A 26,947-nucleotide genomic window follows, 5' to 3' on the forward strand; every position below is an offset into this window, starting at 1 on the left:
GCATATATATGTGCATTATAACATACAGCTGCTGACCCTGTAATCCCTGACAAGTCCCAGATAATTAGGACAGAGAATATAGCTTCACAATGGCTATTGCTTGGGGTGTCATATGTTCTGTATGATAATGGATGCTAGTGGAGTCATATTAGTGTAGTTGGATGAAAGTAGCTCAGTTCATTCTTATCGGTCAAACAAGCTGCACTTTTTCAAATTTAACCAAGAGTGGCTGGTAGGGTGAGATATTAGCTCCTTTATTACAGGTTTGTCTCCTGAATTCATAGACCAAGGTAAAAATATATCTAGATCTATTACTGTCACATATGGTAAATAGATTTTTAATAGATTTCCCCTTGAAATCTAATAAAAATCTATGGAACCGAAGGGCTATCTGGTGGGTTCCCCAGTTTTCCCTTATCGAGTGTTCCCCCAGGTCCTCTGCAAAGTGTTGGCAGCAGAATGCACTCACCTGTCTGTGAGTGTGCTCCTCCAGTGTCCTGTCTCCATACCTGTTGGCCACCGGTTCCCTGTGGTCAAATTACATACGGAGCGTGCTGGCAGACAAGTGAGTGTGCGCTCCACTGCCAACACTCTTGGGGGACCTGGGGAACACTATTTTAAATGGGAGTCACCTGGAGGGCATCCATAAATCAATTGTCAAGTTACCGCCATGCTCTCGACCCACCCCCTTATCTTTATGGTCGGAGGAATCCGTAGTTGCGATCGATTCCGGATGGAAATCAATCAATCATGTTAGGGTGTCGATCTCCAGCAGATTGTGTGTGTGAGGGGCATGTCCAAATTCTGTATTGGGTCCCAGAAGTCTGTAACTATGCCACTGATTACATAGAAAGTAATATTATAACATTTCATACTATGATGGGAATTAACATATGGACAATGAAAATCTAGTAAAAACATAGAAGCCTCTCTTTTAATAGTACTGTAATTGAAGGTGGTCATGCACAGTCCAATATGATTATGTATTGTATTGTCGTGTGTAGAGTTATTATCACCAATTTTCTAATATCAGCTTTCCCACTACCCATGCTTAACACTCCCCCCCCCCCCCCTTCTTATGCCTAACACCAACGACTCTACCTACACCCAACACTGACCCTCCTACTTACCCCAAACTCTAACCTCTTCTCCCTAACTGTCACCTCTATCCTATACCTACCTATCCACTAACACTAACATTCCTAACTTTACGGCTTGGAACCCAACACAGATGTCTGGAGCGCTGAAGCTCACTTCCTCTGATGTCTGGGGCTCGGCTACTGATAGCTGAACCCTACCACCATTATTTGCTCACTTCTACCGATGTCCTAAGCTTGACTAGTAAAAACCCAAACCAGCCGCTTGCTTACACCGATGTCTGAAATTGGCTACTGATATCTGATGATCGACGTTAGTTTCTGCTGATGACTGCTGATGACTGAGCCTCAGTTGTTGATAGCATAACCATGTCACTCATTGCCAATGTCTGGAGCTTGGGTACTGATAATCAAGCCCTGCCACTGCTAGCCACTCTCTTCCCTGGTGCCTAAATGAATCACCTGGGTCCTTACAGATGCTAATTTACATTATTGTCTTGCTTGGTGTAGCTGGCAGCCAAATCACCTACTTGTTTAATCCAACAGCACATTGTATATTTAACAATAAAAAAATCTATCCACCTATGAAACAAGCCAATGTGTAAGAATATGGGCTAATCAAGGGAAATTCCATTTAAATAAAAAAAAGAAAAGAAAAAATATGACATGAGCATAGATTGTAGCTGGGCAAGTCTTCCAGTAGTTCACCATTCTAAAAAATAAAAATGCCATAAATATAGACCAATGCTGCATAAAACTGCCTGCAGATTTCAACACCTGGACCAAAGTATTGCCTAGCAGCAAACTTTGTCATTCCTATCTCCCAGTTTATTGTAGAAGTGCTGTGGAATATTTATATGCATATAAAAGCGATTTAATCATGATAATGCATTTGCTCTTAATTCTTCCATTTTCCATTAATCTTTGCATCTTTGCATTAATACTTGGAATATATTGCAACCAGTAAACCCCCGACTCTCAAAAGAATTGCACCACAACAGCCGCAGAGCCCCCGTTATCCAACACCACAACTGCCGCAGAGCCCCTGCCATCCAACACCATCAGTTGTTAAATGAGCAGTTGCTGCTTGTTAACTGTGCAGTTTAACTGTCAGCTGGCCTTAGAGCGGTTTCCATTCACAAAGTGATGCGAATGCGACTACCTAGCTGCATCACATCACTTCCGCAGCTGGCCGCGTCATCTCCCGATGCGGAAGTGAATTGAGGAAATGGGACGCAGGTGGATGCGGCCGTATGAGAATCTGAGATTCTTGTATCGCTCCACACAACATGCACGCAATGGAAGCAATTCCATTGGCGAGCATGTGTTTCAGGACACCCGTAGCTATGCAGCTATGTAGCCACATCACACCCCGTCTATTGGAAACAGCCCTTAGTTTCCATTGCGTGCCCCGAAGAGTTTCCATTGTGTGCATGATGTGCGGAGCGATCCGAAAATCTGCAGCATGCTGCAGATTGTTGCATGGCTGCATATGCCCACACCCACTTCCAATCTCCTCATCGGGAGATGCAGAAGTGCTGCGCCCGGCAGCGGACGTGATGCAATGCGGCTAGGTAGCCGCATTCGTATCACTTTATGAATGGAAAAGGGCCCTAGAGTGCGTCCACAACGTGCATAATCACAACTGTCTTTTAGTTATATAGATAAACTGAAAATACTGAGTATCCCTATATATATATATATATATATATATATATATATATATATATATATATATATATATATATATATATATATACATATATATATATATATATAAATTAATGTTCAGCGCTGCGTAATATGTTGGCGCTTTATAAATACAATAAATAATAATATATACAGTGGTGTGAAAAACTATTTGCCCCCTTCCTGATTTCTTATTCTTTTGCATGTTTGTCACACTTAAATGTTTCTGCTCATCAAAAAACGTTAACTATTAGTCAAAGATAACATAATTGAACACAAAATGCAGTTTTAAATGATGGTTTTTATTATTAAGTGAGAAAAAAAACCTCCAAATCTACATGGCCCTGTGTGAAAATGTGATTGCCCCCCTTGTTAAAAAATAACTTAACTGTGGTTTATCACACCTGAGTTCAATTTCTGTAGTCACCCCCAGGCCTGATTACTGCCACACCTGTTTCAATCAAGAAATGACTTAAATAGGAGCTATCTGACACAGAGAAGTAGACCAAAAGCACCTCAAAAGCTAGACATCATGCCAAGATCCAAAGAAATTCAGGAACAAATGAGAACAAAAGTACTGTAATTGAGATCTATCAGTCTGGTAAAGGTTATAAAGCCATTTCTAAAGCTTTGGGACTCCAGCGAAACACAGTGAGAGCCATTATCCACAAATAGCAAAAACATGGAACAGTGATGAACCTTCCCAGGAGTTGCCGGCCTACCAAAATTACCCCAAGAGCGCAGAGAGAACTCATCCGAGAGGCCACAAAAGACCCCAGGACAACAGCTAAAGAACTGCAGGCCTCACTTGCCTCAATTAAGGTCAGTGTTCACGACTCCACCATAAGAAAGAGACTGGGCAAAAACAGCCTGCATGGCAGATATCCAAGGCGCAAACCACTTTTAAGCAAAAAGAACATTAAGGCTCGTCTCAATTTTGCTAAAAAAACATCTCAATGATTGGCAAGACTTTTGGGAAAATACCTTGTGGACCGACGAGACAAAAGTTTAACTTTTTGGAAGGTGCGTGTCCCGCTACATCTGGCATAGAAGTAACACAGCATTTCAGCAAAAGAACATCATACCAACAGTAAAATATGGTGGTGGTAGTGTGATGGTCTAAGGTTGTTTTGCTGCTTTAGGGCCTGGAAGGCTTGCTGTGATAGATGGAACCATGAATTCTACTGTCTACCAAGAAATCCTGAAGGAGAATGTCCGGCCATCTGTTCGTCAACTCAAGCTGAAGCGATCTTGAGTGCTGCAGCAGGACAATGACCCAAAACACACCAGCAAATCCACCTCTGATTGGCTAAAGAAAAATGAAATGAAGACTTTGAAGTGGCCTAGTCAAAGTCCTGACCTGAATCCTATTGAGATGTTGTGGCATGACCTTAAAAAGGCGGTTCATGCTAGAAAACCCTCAAATAAAGCTGAATTACAATAATTCTGCAAAGATGAGTGGGCCAAAATTCCTCCAGAGCGCTGTAAAAGACTCCTTGCAAGTTATCGCGAACGCTTGATTGCAGTTATTGCTGCTAACGGTGGCCCAACCAGTTATTAGGTTCAGGGGGCAATTTCTTTTTCACACGGGGCCATGTAGGTTTTGAGTTTTTTTTCTCACTAAATAATAAAAACCATCATTTAAAACTGCATTTTGTGTTCAATTATGCTATCTTTGACTAATAGTTAACTGTTTTTGATGAGCAGAAACATTTAAGTGTGACAAACGTGCAAAAGAATAAGAAATCAGGAAGCGGGCAAATCGTTTTCTACTCACAACATTTATATATGTCATTTCTTTAGTACAGAAGGCTTGGCAATGGGTTTGTCAAGATTTGTTAAAGATATTATACTTTTCAAATTATAAAAATTCCAGATTGAGCCATGCCTGGGCAGCACAGTGATATAGTGATTAGCACTCTCGCCTTGCAGTGCTGGGTCCACAGTTCAAATCCCAGCCAGGGCACTATCTGCACAGAGTTTGTATGTTCTCCCCATGTCTGGGTGGGTTTCCTCCCACATCCCAAAAACATACAGATAAGTTAAGTGGCTTCTCCCTAAAATTGTCTCTAGACTATGATGCATACATAGACATATGACTATGGCAGGTATTAGATTGTGAGAGCCTCTGAGGGGTAGTTAAATGACAAAACAATGTATTCTGTGCAGCGCTGTGGAAGATGTTGACATCATATAAATACGAAATAATAATAATGCCTTATCTTTTATTTAGCCTTATGTCAAGCCTTCCAACCCTGATGGCATATTAAATCGGTTACATGCTAGTAATAGCTGCCTTTGAAAAGAAATGCAAACTCAAAATGTTGAAATTGTCTGTGAATTAGACTTTGTAATGCTCAATGTAGTTGACCACTAAAAAGACAAAAAGAAAAAAAAGAAATACCGTATTTCGCGCCGTATAAGACGCTCCGGAATATAAGACGCACCCAGGTTTAGAGGTCACAAACCAGGGAAAAAATATATATATACTAAACCTGGTGCGTCCATATTCCAGGAGCGTCTTATACATGTTCTCCCCCAAATGGTGTCCGCCTGTGTCCCCATGTCCCCTCCTGTGTCCCGTATGTGCCCTCTTGTGTCCCTTATGTGCCCTCTTGTGTCCCTTATGTGCCCTCTTGTGTCCCTTATGTGTTCTCCTGTTTACCTTTATGTGTTCTCATGTATCCTTTGTGTTCTCCTGTGTCTCTTTATGCGACCTCCTGTGTCCCATATGTGTGTACCTGTGTCCCTTTATGTGTCCTATATGTGTGTACCTGTGTCGCTTTACTGTATGTGTCCCATATGTGTGTACCTGTGTCCCTTTCTGTTTCCTCCTGTGTCCCTTATGTGTGGCCATTCCCTGGTGCCAAGTGGGTGGTCGTATCTCTCCTCATGTCTCTGATGCCTGTGTACAAATGTATCAGTAATGTTCAGGCAGCCGGATCACATACCGCATGGCCGCCGCCGCCGGGAACTGCCTCCTGTGTAATGCTGCTGGCGGCTCTTGTCCCGTGTGCCCGCTCGTTCTACTGCATCTCCGCTCCACCATTTGCCAGTGTAAATATCGGGCAGCTGGCTTCCCTATCGCCGCGAGGATTGCAGATCTTATCCCCTGTGCGCGGCTGGCTCTATTGAAAGGCTCGTACTGATGACGCAATCAGAACGAGCCTTTCAATAGAGCCAGCCGCGCACAGGCGACAAGGTCTGCAATCCTCGCGGCGATAGGGAAGCCAGCTGCCCGATATTTACACTGGCAAATGGTGGAGTGGAGATGCAGTAGAACGAGCGGGCACACGGGACAAGAGCCGCCAGCAGCATTACACAGGAGGCAGTTCCCGGCGGCGGCGGCCATGCGGTATGTGATCCGGCTGCCTGAACATTACTGATACACTTGTACACAGGCATCAGAGACATGGGGAGTGGGCACACACAGGCAGGGAGTCCCCGACATGGCGGCGGTTCTTATCGGCGGGCGTTCGGAGGTCGGGGATTCTCTGCCTTTGCCGTATAAGACGCAGGGACTTTTTCTCCCCATTTTTGGAGGAGAAAAAGTGCGTCTTATATGGCGGAAAATACAGTATAACTTAACTGACTGCACTAATTACATATAGTAGTACTGACCGAGTACTGTTAAAACTTAAAGACTTAATTCCCAGCAAACAAGTGCCCCTCTTATATAACAAAGTATGTTATAACCAGCAGGTGTGGGTTCTTAATAGATGGTGCACTTGCTCCAGTGGTGTGCGCTGTTCTGGCAACTGCAACAGAAGTTTGTTCTTCCTGAGTAATTTTTAATTGAGCTGAGTAGAAAGAACTGTGAAAAATAAATATATATTTTTGTAGCAGAGTCCTATGATGTTCCTTATTGTTGGTTTAGTTTTTATTTGTAGTTAACTAAGATTTCCACCAGATGGAGCCAAAATGCTTGTAACTGCTTAGGAAAAAAAAATATTTGGCCCAAAATAACAGTTATGTGATCTCTGCAATGCAAACAGCCTAAGAGGAAATTTATTTTGACAAAATAACACTTGGTTGGGCTTTCACTAGTGTTGGGCGAACAGTGTTCGCCACTGTTCGGGTTCGCCCGGATTTCGGGCTGTTCGAGTTCGATTCGGGCTTCGCCGGACACCTCGTGGTGTTCGGCCATGTGTTCGGCCCTGCGGTCGAACGTATGTTCGGCCTGACAGCGCATGGCCGAACGTTCCCCGAACGTATGGTTCGCGCTGTGATTGGCTGAGCGGGTCACGTGGTTCGGGCACGAACACGCGGCTCGCGCTGGGATTGGCCGAGCGGGTCACGTGGTTCGGGTAAATAAATACCCGAACCGCGTCATTTCTCCGCCACTTGCGTTTGGGTTTAGCTTTGGGTAGGCAGGCAGGTTAGACTCTCTCTCACCAGCTAGGCTAGCCAGGGCCCCCCAGCCTCCTATACTATATTTGCCACTGCACTGTAGTGCCAGTCAGCTCAGTGTGAGTTTACTGCTGGGATCAGTAGTACTTCCGTCCATCACCAGTATATAGCATAGTATATAGCATTGTCTTCTATTGCCACTGTACTGCCGGTCAGCGTGTACTGCTGGAATCAGTAGTACATCCGTCCCTCACTAGTGTATAATATAGTATATAGCACTGTCTTCTATTGCCACTGTACTGCTGGGATCAGTAGTACTTCCGTCCATCACCAGTGTATAACATAGTATATAGCATTGTCTTCTATTGCCACTGTACTGCCAGTCAGCTTGTACTGCTGGGATCAGTAGTACTTCCGTCCATCACCAGTGTATAATATAGTATATAGCACTGTCTTCTATTGCCACTGTACTGCTGGAATCAGTAGTACTTCCGTCCATCACCAGTGTATAACATAGTATATAGCACTGTCTTCTATTGCCACTGTACTGCTGGGATCAGTAGTACTTCCGTCCATCACCAGTGTATAACATAGTATATAGCATTGTCTACTATTGCCACTGTACTGCCAGTCAGCTTGTACTGCTGGGATCAGTAGTACTTCCGTCCATCACCAGTGTATAACATAGTATATAGCACTGTCTTCTATTGCCACTGTACTGCTGGAATCAGTAGTACTTCCGTCCATCACCAGTGTATAACATAGTATATAGCACTGTCTTCTATTGCCACTGTACTGCTGGGATCAGTAGTACTTCCGTCCATCACCAGTGTATAACATAGTATATAGCATTGTCTTCTATTGCCACTGTACTGCTGGGATCAGTAGTACTTCCGTCCATCACCAGTGTATAACATAGTATATAGCATTGTCTTCTATTGCCACTGTACTGCCAGTCAGCTTGTACTGCTGGGATCAGTAGTACTTCCGTCCATCACCAGTGTATAACATAGTATATAGCACTGTCTTCTATTGCCACTGTACTGCTGGGATCAGTAGTACTTCCGTCCATCACCAGTTTATAACATAGTATATAGCATTGTCTTCTATTGCCACTGTACTGCCAGTCAGCTTGTACTGCTGGGATCAGTAGTACTTCCGTCCATCACCAGTGTATAACATAGTATATAGCACTGTCTTCTATTGCCACTGTACTGCTGGAATCAGTAGTACTTCCGTCCATCACCAGTGTATAACATAGTATATAGCACTGTCTTCTATTGCCACTGTACTGCTGGAATCAGTAGTACTTCCGTCCATCACCAGTGTATAACATAGTATATAGCATTGTCTACTATTGCCACTGTACTGCCAGTCAGCTTGTACTGCTGGGATCAGTAGTACTTCCGTCCATCACCAGTGTATAACATAGTATATAGCACTGTCTTCTATTGCCACTGTACTGCTGGAATCAGTAGTACTTCCGTCCATCACCAGTGTATAACATAGTATATAGCACTGTCTTCTATTGCCACTGTACTGCTGGGATCAGTAGTACTTCCGTCCATCACCAGTGTATAACATAGTATATAGCATTGTCTTCTATTGCCACTGTACTGCCAGTCAGCTTGTACTGCTGGGATCAGTAGTACTTCCGTCCATCACCAGTGTATAACATAGTATATAGCACTGTCTTCTATTGCCACTGTACTGCTGGGATCAGTAGTACTTCCGTCCATCACCAGTGTATAACATAGTATATAGCATTGTCTTCTATTGCCACTGTACTGCCAGTCAGCTTGTACTGCTGGGATCAGTAGTACTTCCGTCCATCACCAGTGTATAACATAGTATATAGCACTGTCTTCTATTGCCACTGTACTGCTGGGATCAGTAGTACTTCCGTCCATCACCAGTGTATAACATAGTATATAGCACTGTCTTCTATTGCCACTGTACTGCTGGAATCAGTAGTACTTCCGTCCATCACCAGTGTATAACATAGTATATAGCACTGTCTTCTATTGCCACTGTACTGCTGGGATCAGTAGTACTTCTGTCCATCACCAGTGTATAACATAGTATATAGCACTGTCTTCTATTGCCACTGTACTGCTGGAATCAGTAGTACTTCCGTCCATCACCAGTGTATAACATAGTATATAGCACTGTCTTCTATTGCCACTGTACTGCTGGGATCAGTAGTACTTCTGTCCATCACCAGTGTATAACATAGTACAGGGCTTTTCAACCTGTGGTACGCATACCACTGGTGGTACTTTGCTGTTGGCCAGGTGGTACACATCAGGTTTGCCTGCCACTGGTCCTGGTCCCGTCCTGCCTCCACAAAGTTCAGTTCCCCTCGCTCGTTCCTGGCTGAGCTGTCTTGCAGCATACTTCAGACCTAAGATCCGCAGTAAAGAGACAGCCAGGTGAATGGTGCACAGTAACAGCGTGTATACAGGAAGTGACATCACTGCTCCTTTCCCGTATTTGAAGTATACGCGCCTTCACTGTACACCGCTCGCCTGGCTGTCTCTTCACTGCGGCCGGGTTACCGCTGATATGAGGTCTGATCTATGCCACAGGGAAGCACAGCTAGGAACAAACTTTGTGGTGAGTCACTGCCCAGCTCTCTGGCTGTGGGAGAGGCTACCTATATTGAAGCAGGGGGAGGGAGGAACTGGAAAGGCTTCCTATATTGGCAATCTACCTACAGATTGCCAATAATGGCAATCTGTAGGCTAGCAATCTAATTTTAATTATTGACCCCATCAGTGCTTCCTTCTATTCCTCTCCTATATGCTCCCCTTTTCTCAAAGTGTACCTATAAGAAAAAAATGCCCATGGGGGTACTGACCTTGAGAGGGGGAAGCCTCTGAATACGAAAGAGGCTTTGCCCTTCCTCCTCAGTAGAGGAGATCCAGCGCTGGGACCCCCCCAAAGATTTCCTTGTTGCCGTGTGCGCATGTGCAGTAGCAGCTTCCCGCTTGGGCTCTGGCGGAAACAGCCGAGCCTGATCGAGGCTATACTGTGCAGACACACTGGTGGTATCACACTACTATGCAGGCACACTGGTGGTACTTGAACATTTTCCAGTGAGGAAAGTGGTACAATTAGAAAAAAGGTTGAAAAGCTCTGACATAGTATATAGCATTGTCTTCTATTGCCACTGTACTGCTGGGATCAGTAGTACTTCTGTCCATCACCAGTGTATAACATAGTATATAGCACTGTCTTCTATTGCCACTGTACTGCTGGGATCAGTAGTACTTCCGTCCATCACCAGTGTATAACATAGTATATAGCACTGTCTTCTATTGCCACTGTACTGCTGGGATCAGTAGTACTTCCGTCCATCACCAGTGTATAACATAGTATATAGCATTGTCTTCTATTGCCACTGTACTGCTGGGATCAGTAGTACTTCCGTCCATCACCAGTTTATAACATACTATATAGCATTGTCTATTGCCACTGTACTGCCAGTCAGTGTGCGTGTACTGCTGGGATCAGTACAACCATAATGAAGAAATCCAGTGAAAGAGGGAGGGGCAAGGGAAGAGGTGTTTCCCCTGACGGTTCACGTAGAGGCCGCAGTGGAGCACCTAAGAAAACCCACTCAATACCACCCATGTGTGCCAGACAAACAACCCTCACTGATCCAACCCTCACTGATCCACAAGAGCAGGAACGGATAATGAATTGGATGACCTCTCAAGCGTCCAGCAGCGGGTTAAGCAGCAGCAGCACCAGCACATCCTTGTTGTCACGCACGAGGTCCTCTGCTAGTTACAAGGAGCCAGTGGGCACAACGGTGACACAACCAGCAGCTACACCATGCACACAATGGCCGAATAACCAGTCCGAACAATTATTTCCGGACACAATGGCCTCTTCGGAGGAGCTATTCCCACTCCTACCCCCACAAACAATGGAACAGCCAGAAATGTTGTGCCCGGATTCACAACCATTGTGCGAGGTAAATGCACCACGCACTGAAATGCAAGGCGAGGACGAAGACACCCAAATCCCTGAGCAATGTGCGCAGGAATTTGAATTGCAGGAGGTCCACCAAGAACATCTTGAAGACATGGGAGTGAGGTGCGCAGAGGGTGTTCTGGGGAGCTCTAGTCCACTGCACACACACACAGTCACAGATGAGGAGATGGAGGAGGAGGTTTTGGACGATGTGGACACAGACCCGGATTATCGAGTACAACCTCGCTGTCGGGATAGCAGCAGTACAGATGAGTCTGCTGCAGAACCCACTGCTGCAAGAGTTCGCCGTGTGCCACAAAGTAGGCGGGGGCGGGGTATTTCGGACACAACAGGCATAGCCGTAGAAGTGAGATGCCAAAGAGGCACGAAAGAAACTCGCCAGCAAAGCAGGAGCTCAAAAGTATGGGCTTTCTTCGACGACTGCAGGGAGGATGTTACCATGGTGATTTGCAAGGTGTGCAGGACCCGACTGAGCAGGGGGAAAAATATCAACAACCTCTCCACCACCAGCATGCGCCGCCACATGGTAGCCAAACATAGCACTCTGTGGTCAAACACGCCTGGCCAGGGTAGCGGCTCGCTTCCAGCCCCCAGCAACACTGTCTCCGTTGTCACCAGACCCTCCTCAGCAGCAGCCCAGCCATTACGTGGTACACAAACATCCGTAGTAGACGACGATGTCAGTTTCCGCAACAGTCCTCTTGACGTTTCCCAGTCTTCAACGACCACGACAACAACAACCAACTGTCCTTCGGTGTGCGATCCTACGGTTCAGTTGTCTGTCCTGGAGATGTTAGAGCGCAAGAGAAAATTGCCAGCAAATGACCCCTGGGCCGTGGCACTAACAGCCAGCATAGCCAAGTTTGTGGCCTGCAAAATGCTGCCATATCGCGTGGTGGAGACAAACAGCTTCAAGCGCATGATGGCGCTGGCCATCCCACGTTACGTGGTTCCCAGCCGATACTATTTTGCGCGGTCTGCAGTGCCAGCGTTACACGAGCACGTGGTAAGCAAAATAACCAGAAGCTTGAAAAATGCCGTTGCCTGCAAGGTTCACCTCACCACAGACACCTGGATGAGTGCCTTTGGCCAGGGTCGATACATCTCCCTGACGGCGCACTGGGTGAACCTTGTGGAGCCTGGCAGCGACTCCTCACCGGCTACGGCGCGGGTGTTGCCCATGCACAAACTGCTGGGCCGGCGTCCCTCAGAGATAACAGCAGCACCTACCACGACTCTGACTCCTTCTCCTCCAACGCCTCTCAAAGCGGTACCTCATCCGGGAATCGGTAACCCAGCAATAGGGTCGTGGAAGCAGTGCAGCACAGCTGTTGCCATGCGTCAGCAAGCCTTACTGAAGCTGATCTGCCTTGGAGATAAGCAGCACACAGGTGAAGAAATTTGGAAGGGAATCAAGGAACACCAAAGGAAAACTATTAAGTGGGAGCAGCTGACCAGAAATAAATCAATCAAACATAGCAAAGAAATGAACAGCGCTACTTAAAAACAGATGAGTGCTTACCTGCAAAAAAGTGCACACCCCACTCATGGGATTCAAATACACAATGAGCATACACATGACATGTCTACCACTTGGAGGATGTTAGTTTCCGCTAACAATTTGCAATTTGTTAGGTACTTGTCCCTCCCACTGTCGAAGAAGTCTTTCCTCCATGGGAGGGGACCTAACACTAACTAAATTCTACCTATGCATATGCATAGCCTGGGCGCGCTACCAGTAAAATTGAGAATTGCGCAAAAAAAGTGGGATCAGCGCATCACCAGGCCGCCTCTAAATGGCCTCAGCTCAGAGATGCGCTGAGCCCCCCCAGAAACTGCAAACGCACCTTGAACCCAAACAGAGGCTCTGCATATACACCAAAGGAAAACTATTAAGTGGGAGCAGCTGACCAGAAATAAATCAATCAAACATAGCAAAGAAATGAACAGCGCTACTTAAAAACAGATGAGTGCTTACCTGCAAAAAAGTGCACACCCCACTCATGGGATTCAAATACACAATGAGCATACACATGACCTGTCTACCACTTGGAGGATGTTAGTTTCCGCTAACAATTTGCAATTTGTTAGGTACTTGTCCCTCCCACTGTCGAAGAAGTCTTTCCTCCATGGGAGGGGACCTAACACTAACTAAATTCTACCTATGCATATGCATAGCCTGGGCGCGCTACCAGTAAAATTGAGAATTGCGCAAAAAAAGTGGGATCAGCGCATCACCAGGCCGCCTCTAAATGGCCTCAGCTCAGAGATGCGCTGAGCCCCCCCAGAAACTGCAAACGCACCTTGAACCCAAACAGAGGCTCTGCATATACACCAAAGGAAAACTATTAAGTGGGAGCAGCTGACCAGAAATAAATCAATCAAACATAGCAAAGAAATGAACAGCGCTACTTAAAAACAGATGAGTGCTTACCTGCAAAAAAGTGCACACCCCACTCATGGGATTCAAATACACAATGAGCATACACATGACCTGTCTACCACTTGGAGGATGTTAGTTTCCGCTAACAATTTGCAATTTGTTAGGTACTTGTCCCTCCCACTGTCGAAGAAGTCTTTCCTCCATGGGAGGGGACCTAACACTAACTAAATTCTACCTATGCATATGCATAGCCTGGGCGCGCTACCAGGGTACTGGTAGCGCGCCCAGGCTATGCATATGCATAGGTAGAATTTAGTTAGTGTTAGGTCCCCTCCCATGGAGGAAAGACTTCTACTGGTAGCGCGCCCAGGCTATGCATATGCATAGGTAGAATTTAGTTAGTGTTAGGTCCCCTCCCATGGAGGAAAGACTTCTTCGACAGTGGGAGGGACAAGTACCTAACAAATTGCAAATTGTTAGCGGAAACTAACATCCTCCAAGTGGTAGACAGGTCATGTGTATGCTCATTGTGTATTTGAATCCCATGAGTGGGGTGTGCACTTTTTTGCAGGTAAGCACTCATCTGTTTTTAAGTAGCGCTGTTCATTTCTTTGCTATGTTTGATTGATTTATTTCTGGTCAGCTGCTCCCACTTAATAGTTTTCCTTTGGTGTATATGCAGAGCCTCTGTTTGGGTTCAAGGTGCGTTTGCAGTTTCTGGGGGGGCTCAGCGCATCTCTGAGCTGAGGCCATTCAGAGGCGGCCTGGTGATGCGCTGATCCCACTTTTTTTGCGCAATTCTCAATTTTACTGGTAGCGCGCCCAGGCTATGCATATGCATAGGTAGAATTTAGTTAGTATTAGGTCCCCTCCCATGGAGGAAAGACTTCTTCGACAGTGGGAGGGACAAGTACCTAACAAATTGCAAATTGTTAGCGGAAACTAACATCCTCCAAGTGGTAGACAGGTCATGTGTATGCTCATTGTGTATTTGAATCCCATGAGTGGGGTGTGCACTTTTTTGCAGGTAAGCACTCATCTGTTTTTAAGTAGCGCTGTTCATTTCTTTGCTATGTTTGATTGATTTATTTCTGGTCAGCTGCTCCCACTTAATAGTTTTCCTTTGGTGTATATGCAGAGCCTCTGTTTGGGTTCAAGGTGCGTTTGCAGTTTCTGGGGGGGCTCAGCGCATCTCTGAGCTGAGGCCATTTAGAGGCGGCCTGGTGATGCGCTGATCCCACTTTTTTTTGCGCAATTCTCAATTTTACTGGTAGCGCGCCCAGGCTATGCATATGCATAGGTAGAATTTAGTTAGTGTTAGGTCCCCTCCCATGGAGGAAAGACTTCTTCGACAGTGGGAGGGACAAGTACCTAACAAATTGCAAATTGTTAGCGGAAACTAACATCCTCCAAGTGGTAGACAGGTCATGTGTATGCTCATTGTGTATTTGAATCCCATGAGTGGGGTGTGCACTTTTTTGCAGGTAAGCACTCATCTGTTTTTAAGTAGCGCTGTTCATTTCTTTGCTATGTTTGAATCAAGGAACAGACCGATTTGTGGCTGGCACCGCTGGACCTGAAACCAGGCATGGTTGTGTGTGACAATGGGAGCAATCTCATTCGCGCTTTAAAGTTGGCTAAGCTGAGACACATCCCTTGCCTGGCACACGTTATGAACCTAGTTGTTCAGCGGTTCCTGAGGACATACCCAGGCGTGGCAGATCTTCTGCTGAAGGTGCGACGAGTGGCCAAATATTTCCGAAAGTCCAGTACCGCTTCGGAGGGACTCACCAAGATGCAGGAGCGGTTCAATCTACCAAACCATCGCTTGGTGTGTGACGTACCCACGCGCTGGAATTCGACGCTGCACATGCTAGCACGCTTTTGCGAGCAGAAGAGTGCAGTGGTCCAGTACATGACGGCGCAGTACCGAGGCGCATCCGGACAGCTACCAAGCTTCTGTGGATCTGATTGGGCCACCATGTTGGACCTCTGCCAAGTCCTCCAAAATTTTGAGCAATCCACGTTGCTTGTGAGCGGTGACAACTCTTCACTCAGCATTACGATACCACTGCTGTGTTTGCTGAAAAAATCAATGCTGCAGATCAAGGAAGCCGCAGTCAAGATGCAAGTGGGGGAATCTCAAGAGGACAACGATCAGCGTGATGATGATACCAACATCAGGCAATCTGCCTCAGGAAACGCTGGTCCTTCCGGCAGCTATGCTGAAGAAGAGGACGAGGAACAGCTGGAGTTGGAGCAGGACTTGGATGCCCCCACTGCCGAGGGACAAAGCGGTGCACGTTGGACTTCCATGATTCAGCGGGAATGGACAGCAGAAGAAGACGAGGAAGAAGGTGGGCGATGGCGTGATGCTGGTGATAATGATGAGGGTGCGTCAAGCTCAGAAGAACATGATGAGGATTCTGTTAGGACTGTGGCAGGCATGGCTCAATTCATGCTAGACTGCATCGAACGCGACCCGCGCGTTGTTCGATTTCTGGACGACGTGGATTACTGGGTTTATACCCTTCTGGATCCACGGTACAAAGACAATGTTCCCAAACTCATTGGAGAAACTGTCAGACAGGTCAAAATGGAAGAATACCAGCAGGCCCTTGTGGAGACATTAGAAAGGAGATTGACATCCTCCTCCCCTAGCCAGTTCCACGCCGACAGACTGACTTCCGCAAACCCAGGACGAGGAGGGGAACAAAGAACGCAAGCTGCAGCTAGTGCCCACAAGGGAATGGTATTGGCAGTGTCCTTGGAGTGGCAAAATTTTCTGACACCCATGCAGCAGCCCACAGAACAGCAATCGCCCAGTTCCACCTACAACACCGCTCGCCTGCAGAAGATGGTCAAGGACTACATGTCAGATGGCGTAGCCGTGTTGAACAATCCATCTGCACCCTTCAACTATTGGGTCTCTAAGTTACACACCTGGCACGAACTGGCAATGTACGCAATAGAGGTGCTGGCTTGCCCGGCAGCCAGCGTTATGTCGGAACGCTGTTTCAGTGCTGCCGGAGGCATCGTCACAGATTGGCGTATCCGCCTCTCCACAGAAAATGCAGACCGTCTGACTCAAATTTAAATGAATCAATCCTGGATTGGAAACGACTACGTAACACTCCCGGACCACAACCAAGTAACATGAACAGTGAACATCTGTGATGGGTTAGCGTTTCCGGTCACTGATTATTGAACCTCTTATCTGTATTACATTTATGACTGCATGGCGGCAAAATGCATTTCTATCCGCACGCTTCTTGTCCTCATGCAAGGCCTGGGTTGTTGTGTCTCAAAGCGTGGCCTTCTCCCCCTGCGCCTCCTCCTGTTCCATCACGTGTGCTGCTGCTGGGTTAGCGTTGCCGGTCCCTTTTTACGGAACCTCTCATCTGTATTACATTTATGACTGCATGGCGGCAAAAGGCATTGCTATCCGCAGGCTTCTTGTCCTCATGCAAGGCCTGGGTTGTTGTGTCTCAAAGCGTGGCCTTCTCCTCCTGCGCCTCCTCCTGTTCCATCACGTGTGCTGCTGCTGGGTTAGCGTTGCCGGTCCCTTTTTATGGAACCTCTCATCTGTATTACATTTATGACTGCATGGCGGCAAAAGGCATTGCTATCCGCACGCTTCTTGTCCTCATGCAAGGCCTGGGTTGTTGTGTCTCAAAGCGTGGCCTTCTCCTCCTGCGCCTCCTCCCGTTCCATCACGTGTGCTGCTGCTGGGTTAGCGTTCCCGGTCCCTTTTTACGGAACCTCTCATCTGTATTACATTTATGACTGCATGGCGGCAAAAGGCATTGCTATCCGCACGCTTCTTGTCCTCATGCAAGGCCTGGGTTGGTCTGTCTCAAAGCGTGGCCTTCTCCTCCTGCGCCTCCTCCTGTTCCATCACGTGTGCTGCTGCTGGGTTAGCGTTGCCGGTCCCTTTTTACGGAACCTCTTATCTGTATTACATTTATGACTGCATGGCGGCAAAAGGCATTGCTATCCGCACGCTTCTTGTCCTCATGCAAGGCCTGGGTTGTTGTGTCTCAAAGCGTGGCCTTCTCCTCCTGCGCCTCCTCCTGTTCCATCACGTGTGCTGCTGCTGGGTTAGCGTTTCCGGTCCCTGTTTATTGAACCTCTCATCTGTATTACATTTATGACTGCATGGCGGCAAAAGGCATTGCTATCCGCACGCTTCTTGTCCTCATGCAAGGCCTGGGTTGTTGTGTCTCAAAGCGTGGCCTTCTCCTCCTGCGCCTCCTCCTGTTCCATCACGTGTGCTGCTGCTGGGTTAGCGTTGCCGGTCCCTTTTTACGGAACCTCTTATCTGTATTACATTTATGACTGCATGGCGGCAAAAGGCATTGCTATCCGCACGCTTCTTGTCCTCATGCAAGGCCTGGGTTGTTGTGTCTCAAAGCGTGGCCTTCTCCTCCTGCGCCTCCTCCTGTTCCATCACGTGTGCTGCTGCTGGGTTAGCGTTGCCGGTCCCTGTTTATTGAACCTCTCATCTGTATTACATTTATGACTGCATGGCGGCAAAAGGCATTGCTATCCGCACGCTTCTTGTCCTCATGCAAGGCCTGGGTTGTTGTGTCTCAAAGCGTGGCCTTCTCCTCCTGCGCCTCCTCCTGTTCCATCACGTGTGCTGCTGCTGGGTTAGCGTTGCCGGTCCCTGTTTATTGAACCTCTCATCTGTATTACATTTATGACTGCATGGCGGCAAAAGGCATTGCTATCCGCACGCTTCTTGTCCTCATGCAAGGCCTGGGTTGTTGTGTCTCAAAGCGTGGCCTTCTCCTCCTGCGCCTCCTCCTGTTCCATCACGTGTGCTGCTGCTGGGTTAGCGTTGCCGGTCCCTTTTTACGGAACCTCTTATCTGTATTACATTTATGACTGCATGGCGGCAAAAGGCATTGCTATCCGCACGCTTCTTGTCCTCATGCAAGGCCTGGGTTGTTGTGTCTCAAAGCGTGGCCTTCTCCTCCTGCTCCTCCTCCTGTTCCATCACGTGTGCTGCTGCTGGGTTAGCATTTCCGGTCCCTGTTTATTGAACATCTCATCTGTATTACATTTATGACTGCATGGCGGCAAAAGGCATTGCTATCCGCACACTTCCTGTCCTCATGCTAGGCCTGGGTTGTTGTGTCTCAAAGCGTGGCCTTCTCCTCCTGCGCCTCCTCCTGTTCCATCACGTGTGCTGCTGCTGGGTTAGCGTTGCCGGTCCCTTCTTACGGAACCTCTCATCTGTATTACATTTATGACTGCATGGCGGCAAAATGCATTGCTATCCGCACGCTTCTTGTCCTCATGCAAGGCCTGGGTTGTTGTGTCTCAAAGCGTGGCCTTCTCCTCCTGTGCCTCCTCCTGTTCCATCATGTGTGCTGCTGCTGGGTTAGCGTTGCCGGTCCCTTTTTACGGAACCTCTTATCTGTATTACATTTATGACTGCATGGCGGCAAAATGCATTGCTATCCGCACGCTTCTTGTCCTCATGCAAGGCCTGGGTTGTTGTGTCTCAAAGCGTGGCCTTCTCCTCCTGCGCCGCCCTCCTCCTGTTCCATCACGTGTGCTGCTGCTGGGTTAGCATTACCGGTCCCTTTTCCTGGAACCTCTTATCTGTAGTACATTTATGACTGCATGGCGACAAAAAGCATGTTACCTGTGCAAAGAAAAATTACATTTTCCGCATTTAAAAGACAGTTTTTCCTTTGAAACTTTACAATAAATTTTCTCAAAAACTATAAGCTCTTTTTCAAATATTTTTTTTCCTCTTGTACCCACTCCCAAGGTGCACATACCCTGCAAATTTGGGGTATGTAGCAAGTAAGGAAGCTTTACAAAGCACGAAAGTTCGGGTCCCCATTGACTTCCATTATGTTTGGAGTTCGGCGCGAACACCCGAACATCGCGGCCATGTCCGGCGAACGTTCGCGAACCTGAACATCCAGGTGTTCGCCCAACACTAGCTTTCACGTGGTTGGGCTTTCATATTTACACTTTCCAAGCTATAGACAAGCATTTATCCCTAACTTAGCTTATCAGTTCTTGTGTGGAACATCTGACAGTTGTTTAGCATGTTTCCAGTGCTGCCTTCCCACCCTTAGGCTCCTCGGAGGAGGCATCTGACTGCAGTGATGTGATCCATGTACACTCAATACACTCCTGGGGAACTTTTGCTGTGGGTAAGAACAGCTTTCTCTGCTCCTTTACATAGACAAAGGGTGCCAATCATTCTTATAGATATTTTAGGTTTTATTCCATTGCACAGTTATCGGGACTTGGTCTACAGAAAGTGGGCAAAAATATCAGGCTCACTATTCTCAATTTGTAGCATTTAAAATCATTAAGATTTCAACAGCCACCGTTTCTCATCCTTATTCTCAAAAGTGTCTAAGAACTGTTCATATAGGAAGTTCACACCCATTTAAAATATGTGAATTGCACTGCCAGACTTCAAGGTAGAATGTACCAAGATGCATTTTTTCCTTTCCATACTGCGTCACATTGTAGGCTCTCCCTCCAGTTACTAGAGGGAGAGCCTGGGCAGCGGTGGGACTACAACCATAACAGCCAAATTACATACTGCTTAACAACAACAACAACAACAAAAATCTGTGCCTTAGTGGCAATCATTACTATAGTATAACACAAACAATTAGCAGCTTCAGGAAGGCCAGAGTACCTCCTGGAGTACTGGCTCAGAAGCAGTTACAACCTCTGTAAACCGTTTCTACACCACTGATTTTATGTGCAGAATTCACCAAGGATTCCATGTGCATATTTTGTATATATGTTTTTCCTATTAGTACAAGCCACCCTAGAGTTATGTGTATGTTAGAGACATCAGATAATAAGTTCCCTCAGGGTCTAGTACTGAAATGAATGGTTCTATGTATTCCATATAACCTGTACATTGCTGGAAAATGTCAGTGCTATATACATACAATTGGTGGTGCAGCAATAGAGGATGCAGAGGTTGCAACCACATCAGGGCCCTTGGACCAGACAGGACCACCAAGAGCCCTCTTTCAACAGCTGTATTAGATCTTCATAGGTGCTGTGTTGGCAATGATGATTCCTATATATGCTTCGAATATTGTTAATCATCAGGAAACTGTTCTCATCCCATAGGGTCACATCTGTGGCATTGTGTCTGGCCTTGGCACGTTTTTGGTGCTCTATATCCTCAGTTATGGCACTGGATACTATGAATGAAGTAGTGTATGGCAAGCACCAATGGTGGACCAGGGAATCGTCAAGTCGTGCTATAGACTCCAGTCACCTGTGCATCTCAGGTGTCTCCTCCAGTAGCATTCCAATGAGTCAGCACCGTCTTCATTAAAAGCTCTTTTATTCAAATCTTAATAAAATTCCATGGCATGTAAACAAGCGATCAGCAGCTGATCGCTTGTTTACATGCCATGGAATTTTATTAAGATTTGAATAAAAGAGCTTTTAATGAAGACGGTGCTGACTCATTGGAATGCTACTGGATACTATGAACACATTTATCAAAAATGTATAGAAATCCAACTGAAAAACTATACTCTAGGCCAGGCATGGGAAAACTCGGCCCTCCAGCTGTTACGGAACTACAAGTCCCACAATGCATTTGCCTTTATGAGTCATGACTGTGGCTGTCAGACTCCTGCAATGCATTGTGGGACTTGTAGTTCCTTAACAGCTGGAGGGCCAAGTTTGCCCATGCCTGGTCTAGGCAGATCCATAAATATGTTATTAAAGTATATACATAAACCATACTACCTAACTTTTTGACATAAGAAAGAGGGGCACCTTAACACATAATACTGTCACTCCCTTGTTACACAAACTATAAAGAATTGCTCAGCAAAAGCTGTAGATTCATTATTCAAACCACCTTTCTATCACTATTTTTCTTCCTCTTAGCACTTGAAAAGGAGAAATATAAACATATTTTAGTAAAGAAATAGATACTGTGTATTTACATGGGACTTACATGGGACCGTACATCAGTCCTGAAAGAGGGACAAATAAGGAAGATAGAGGGACTGAGAGATTCAGCTCCCCAAAGATGGACTTTCTCTTAAAAAGGACAGTTTTAAGCTCTGCTAAACTGTTTTACCCAGCAGTGCGTTTGTCATTTGTAAATAAAGTGATTGGGTATAGAAAGTAATTTTGGTGTGTTACACAATGACAATAAAGTGTTTTAATTGACCAAAAAAAAAAAAGATTTCCTATCACAGTGTTTAGCCATGCAAGTGATAGCTGTTTAGTGCTTCAACTTTGCAGCACCTTGAGTCACCTTGCTGTTTACTAAACAATGTCTCACCAGTGTCACTGCTGTTGTCAAGTGAGTAGGAAGATGAAACAGTAAGCTTTAAATAACAAGAGTGGCTAAACAGAATGATATCTTACAACTGTAATGCCTGGTACACACCATACCATTTCCCATAAGATAGAGGTCAAATCGATTATTTCTGACAGGTCAGATCTGCTGTCCGATAGTTTTTCTGATCGATTTTCTGATAACTTCTATAAAAAATCAATCAGAAAAATGATTGGCAATCAGATCAGACCTGTCGGAAATTATAAATTCACCCCGTCTATCGGGAAATTGCATGTGTGTACCAGGGATAACAACCATGGTGCGGGGGGATACAAAGTATTAGCGAACACAGTGCAATTTTTTTTAAATACTTTAAGTTCCTTTAGGTAAAAACGTTCACTGCTATTTGTATGAGGGGTGATATACGTTCAAAATATGTTGTAGCAATTTGTTTTCTTAATTTGTATGTGTCAAATTTTAAATGTGTACTTTGAGGTTCATTTCCTGCTAGAAAATAAAATATTTAATTATCTTGTCCAAGTCTATCATTCATTTTATGTCTATACATTTTCAAATGTTCCTATTTGCGGTTAAGGTCTAAACCATACTGGGACTGATTCATTAACATTTGAAAATGAAGTGATATAAGGCAAGTAAATTATTGCCTAGCATCATCACTCAGTTCTTGCATAATTCACTATCAGAATGAGATATTTATATTGCATGGGAATACCTGCAATCAAGAAAAGGATCCACTCCTTATCTAAAGCGATAGACTGTGTGTAATTAAAATCTCACACAAATCAGGTGTTCTCCGCCACTGGCAGCCAAGGTTTTCCACTCAGGCTATATTTTACTTAAAATTTGAAAAACGCATCAGCACAATCCAGCCCTGCAAGTTACTTGTGATCAAGGAAGACGACCATGGACCCTGCTTCCTGCTTATCCATCCCACTCCTCTTGTCTTTATGTATATGGGAGTTCCTTACTAGAGACTGCAGAAAGCATTGGTGCTTAGTGTTGAGCTCATCAGCTCTTTGGTGCCTCTACTGGCCAGGGGGAAATGCCTGTAAAGTCCTTCAATGTTCTTAATTAACCATAAATATTACCTTTGGAGACTCCCATGACAGTATCCTTGGAAAGGATCTCACGCCATATCCTCTCAATTTTGTTGAATGACGGAGAATGCCACCCATGTCAATACCTGCCCCAATGACCGACGGACAGCGCCACACACATCATTCCCATTCCCAGCTCAGCACTAGCTATACTAAGTAGTCCCCAGTATCATCTATTGGTCTTTTAACAGACCAATGACGATTTCCATTTGTCTGTTAAAAGACCAATAGGGGGCACAGCAGGGCTCTGGGGCTTGCTATACTTTTGTTTACACTGCAGAATCTGCCGATCCCTAAACGTCATTTGCCCCCACTATCCCCACTGCATCCACTTATGATGCTCAGAGAGTTAATGTGCATTAACCTCTGCTGGTAGTAAGATTGTACAATCAAGAGTTTGCAACCAGTAACTTGCAGGCATAATTTACAGTTTTGACAGTTTACAGTTTTTAGTATTTTGAATTGAAATCCAGAGGTTTGCTCTTCCCTGGTCACTGTTACCAAAGCTACTTGTTACCATTACTATTTGGTCCACATAGGTACTACTCTTTGGTCCCATAAAAACCCTAATTTGAGCAAAACAAAAAATGTGAGGAAAGAATACCACTCAGGACCATTAGAACCAGCTCCCATAGAGCAGGATGCATAGACTGTGGAGTATAAATAGTAGGAATAAATAAAATGCATCATTTAATTAAATCATAAAAGCATTGGATACAATGGTTTTGTATTCAATGTTTTTATTTAATAAAATGGTGGAATGTATCTATTCCTGCTGAGTTGCAGATCTTCTTTAAAATGAGAAAACCCACTATAAATCTTGAGATCTAGGGATATGAAATTTCCACTATTCATGCATACAACTTATAAAAAAGATATTGTAATGATAGCCACAGGAAAGTATATGGAGTAGTAAATTTCACTATAACCGTGATCAGTAGCATAATATCTATGGTATTTTTGTGCTGGGTGCAAAAGAATAGTTGAGCACTAACCGCCAAAGCATAAAGGAATTCCAAGGGCATCCACAACGTCTTACCTTGCATCATTCCTATCTCGTTGTTAGTTCACTACAACTCTGCAGCTTACAGCTCAAAGACATTCAGCTTTGTAAATGCAACAAAACACAACAGTACAACTAAAAGAGACTTACAATTCCATTCTGAACACTGAATCCCAGCTGGTATTTAAGGTCAGGTCTCTTGATGAGGACTGTGGTGACAGGAGGACAGCTCACAATATTCAGCTTCAGATGTGTTTGATTCTTAAGGCCCTGCAAAAATCAGTATGATGTGAGCTAGTACGAAACCAACAAAGGGTGTTTGGTAGCAGAACACAGAGCAGGGAAAACAATTAAACCTTGAAACGCGTACATGTAAAAAAGGCGCCAGATAAAAAGGGTGCCAGAGATAGCTGCTAGTAGAATACTGGTAAAATTACTGATATTCTACTACTTCATTATATTTTACTATGACCCACTCCCACTCCCACACAGAATCCTCCCTCTGCTGGTGCCTAACACTAGGACCCCCCAGGTGGTGCCTAACCTAAACCCCCTTGGTGGTGCCTAATAACCTCCACCGCCTCCTCCTGGTGCCTAACCTTACACCCGCCCATGCCTACGACTTACATTCCATAATCACACCTTTTTACATTGCTGAAGTCCTTAACTTAGAGATTATTATGGGATGATAAACACTGCATGTAAACACTGCAACGGGGGGAGGGGGGAATACAATGTGCTAGACACATAGCATTGGCTCTGTGGTGTGCAGAGGACTGGTCTATTTATAAAATCACAATAATTGCAGCAGTGATTAACTGCTACAAATCCATGTAATGCCACTGCTCTCCTCCTTGCATTTCTCATGGTATTTATATTATCTTTGTTAAGTGCAGTGATAACGGAAGGCATTTGATTAATTTACTGAATCTTGCAGTGATACATTGACAGTAAGGCTTTGATGCTTTCTCTTGCTGTCTCCATGATGGCAATACTAATGCATTGCAGTTCAGCCACGATAGCATTCACTTTATAAATACAACTTTCTGTATCCACAAAGGACAGGGACAGGTCAGTTGCAAATTTTGGAGCCATGATAAAATGTACTATGGCTGTTTTCCTTCTACTTTCTAAAAAGAAAAATTGATATAATGCACTGTTTATTAATGTATAATCATGGATTAATATACCGCATAACTGTAGCCGTATGGAGCTTATGTTTTGGGACCTATTTTTCTGAATGTTTTTATTAACCACTTATTATATGGTTTTCATGCACATCAAACTTTTAAGAAAAACATTTTCAATTTAAAAATTGTGTAATATACTCTGTGTATCAGTTCACTGCTGGCGAGATCTTCGCTAAAGACATCCGGCTGCCGCGAGATTCAACTCCAAAAGAAGAAAGAGGATGCAAGCAACAGCTGGATGTCTTCAATGAGGAGCTCATCACCACTGAACTGTTCCTCCAGGTACAGTATTTAATATGTTTCATTGCATAGGCTTAAATAATCTTAAGGCTCATACACACGTTAGATTTTTTCAAACGACGTCTCGTTTGGACGTCAAATCGGGCGTGTGTACAGTCTGTCGTTCAGCTGATAAGACTGAACCTGAGCGATCCAAAAATTGGATCGCTCAAGTCCAGTCTTATCAGCTGAACGACAGACTGTACACACGCCCGATTTGACGTCCAAACGATGGGTCGTTTGCAAAAATCCGACGTGTGTATGTAGCTTACATCTTACACTTGCCACTGTCCACTGCTGCTTTTTTTCTCCCACCAGCCACCACCACTATTAGTAGCCAGGAAAGTTCAGGCACCGCCATAGGTGCCCATGTAAAGCTGTCATTTGTGACTACAACAGTAAATTTGAAGGCTGGAAGTGCCTGAAAAAAATAGAGGATGCCAGAGGAGAGGCAGCCGCTATTTTTAAGAAGCCTCCATTGCCCAAATATCCTGATGTAGTTGCTATTTGTGGCTATTAACGTGAGTGCCCATGGCGGTGCCCAAACTTCCCCAGCTACAAATAGCAGGGGTGTACAGCAGAAACAGACAGCAGTGATGGACGGCGGTGATCGTCCGCTTTTTGTTCCATAACACAAACCTTTAAAAAAGTACATCTGCACCTTTATTACAATGTTGTATGTTGTATCTTACCTTAATAATACCTTGGCATGTCGCTAGAGGAAGACCAACCAAGCTTGTTCCATTTATAGACATGATTTGGTCACCAATGCTGAGTTTCCCAGATCGAGCAGCCGGCCCTCCATTCATCATGTTGGCCAGAATAACTGTAGGAAGTATTGAACCCCATCCAGATTCCACAATAACCACTCCTAAAATCTCTCCTTTCAGCTTTTCAACCTGAAGCTGTTAATGCATAGACAAAACGGGTAAAACATGCAAGATAAGCAAAAAGGAAAACAAAAACACAGCCACACACAACAATGAAAGTATAATACCTCTTTGCAGTTTTCAGAATTAGAAAAGTGTATGAGGTCATCATTATACATTTCTTGGGTGTTGATAATGTCACTGTATTCTTTTTGACTCAGATCTTCAGGGTTGATTCCATTGGCTCGTAAAAATTCCTGGTAAGCAACACTGAAAGCTTGGCCAATTGACTGAGCTATAAGTTGTGCCTGTCATAAGAAACATAGGTAGATTGTAATACAGTATTTTACAAGACTAAACAATTAAAGAACAACAATTTTCTTAGTTATAAGAAGTAATACTTAGCAGTTGCTTAATTGCCACAGGGCCACAGCACCCTTAATCAAAGTATTGGCCTCAATTCACTAAGATCATGCTGAAGATAATAAGGCAAGAGTAAACTTGCCACCACAGAGTGAGAGAGTTATCTTATCTCTTCATTCCTTAAGTTACCTCCTCTGTTGTTAAGTTACCTCCTCTGTTGTTAAGTTACCTCTTCTGTAGTTATTTTCATGCACAGTTAATTAACAGCCTGGGCCATATGCAATTCACTTTTTCACCTA

At 45.0% G+C, this 26,947-nt stretch overlaps 1 protein-coding gene across 4 annotated transcripts in view; it reads right to left on the reverse strand.

Annotated features, from left to right (window-relative positions):
* APBA2 (amyloid beta precursor protein binding family A member 2) overlaps nt 1–26,947 on the reverse strand; it is a 453,336-nt gene that overhangs the window by 46,206 nt on the left and 380,183 nt on the right. For all 4 annotated transcript variants that reach the window (XM_068275575.1, XM_068275573.1, XM_068275574.1 and 1 more), the window contains 3 exons: nt 26,414–26,593; nt 26,109–26,321; nt 24,098–24,217 (listed from right to left, as the gene is read on the reverse strand). In XM_068275575.1, the coding sequence (XP_068131676.1) occupies nt 24,098–24,217; nt 26,109–26,321; nt 26,414–26,593 (513 nt within the window). The remainder of the gene's footprint in view (nt 1–24,097; nt 24,218–26,108; nt 26,322–26,413; nt 26,594–26,947) is intronic.

Source organism: Hyperolius riggenbachi, chromosome 3, assembly GCF_040937935.1.
Source record: "Hyperolius riggenbachi isolate aHypRig1 chromosome 3, aHypRig1.pri, whole genome shotgun sequence".
Taxonomy (NCBI): Eukaryota; Metazoa; Chordata; class Amphibia; order Anura; family Hyperoliidae; genus Hyperolius; species Hyperolius riggenbachi.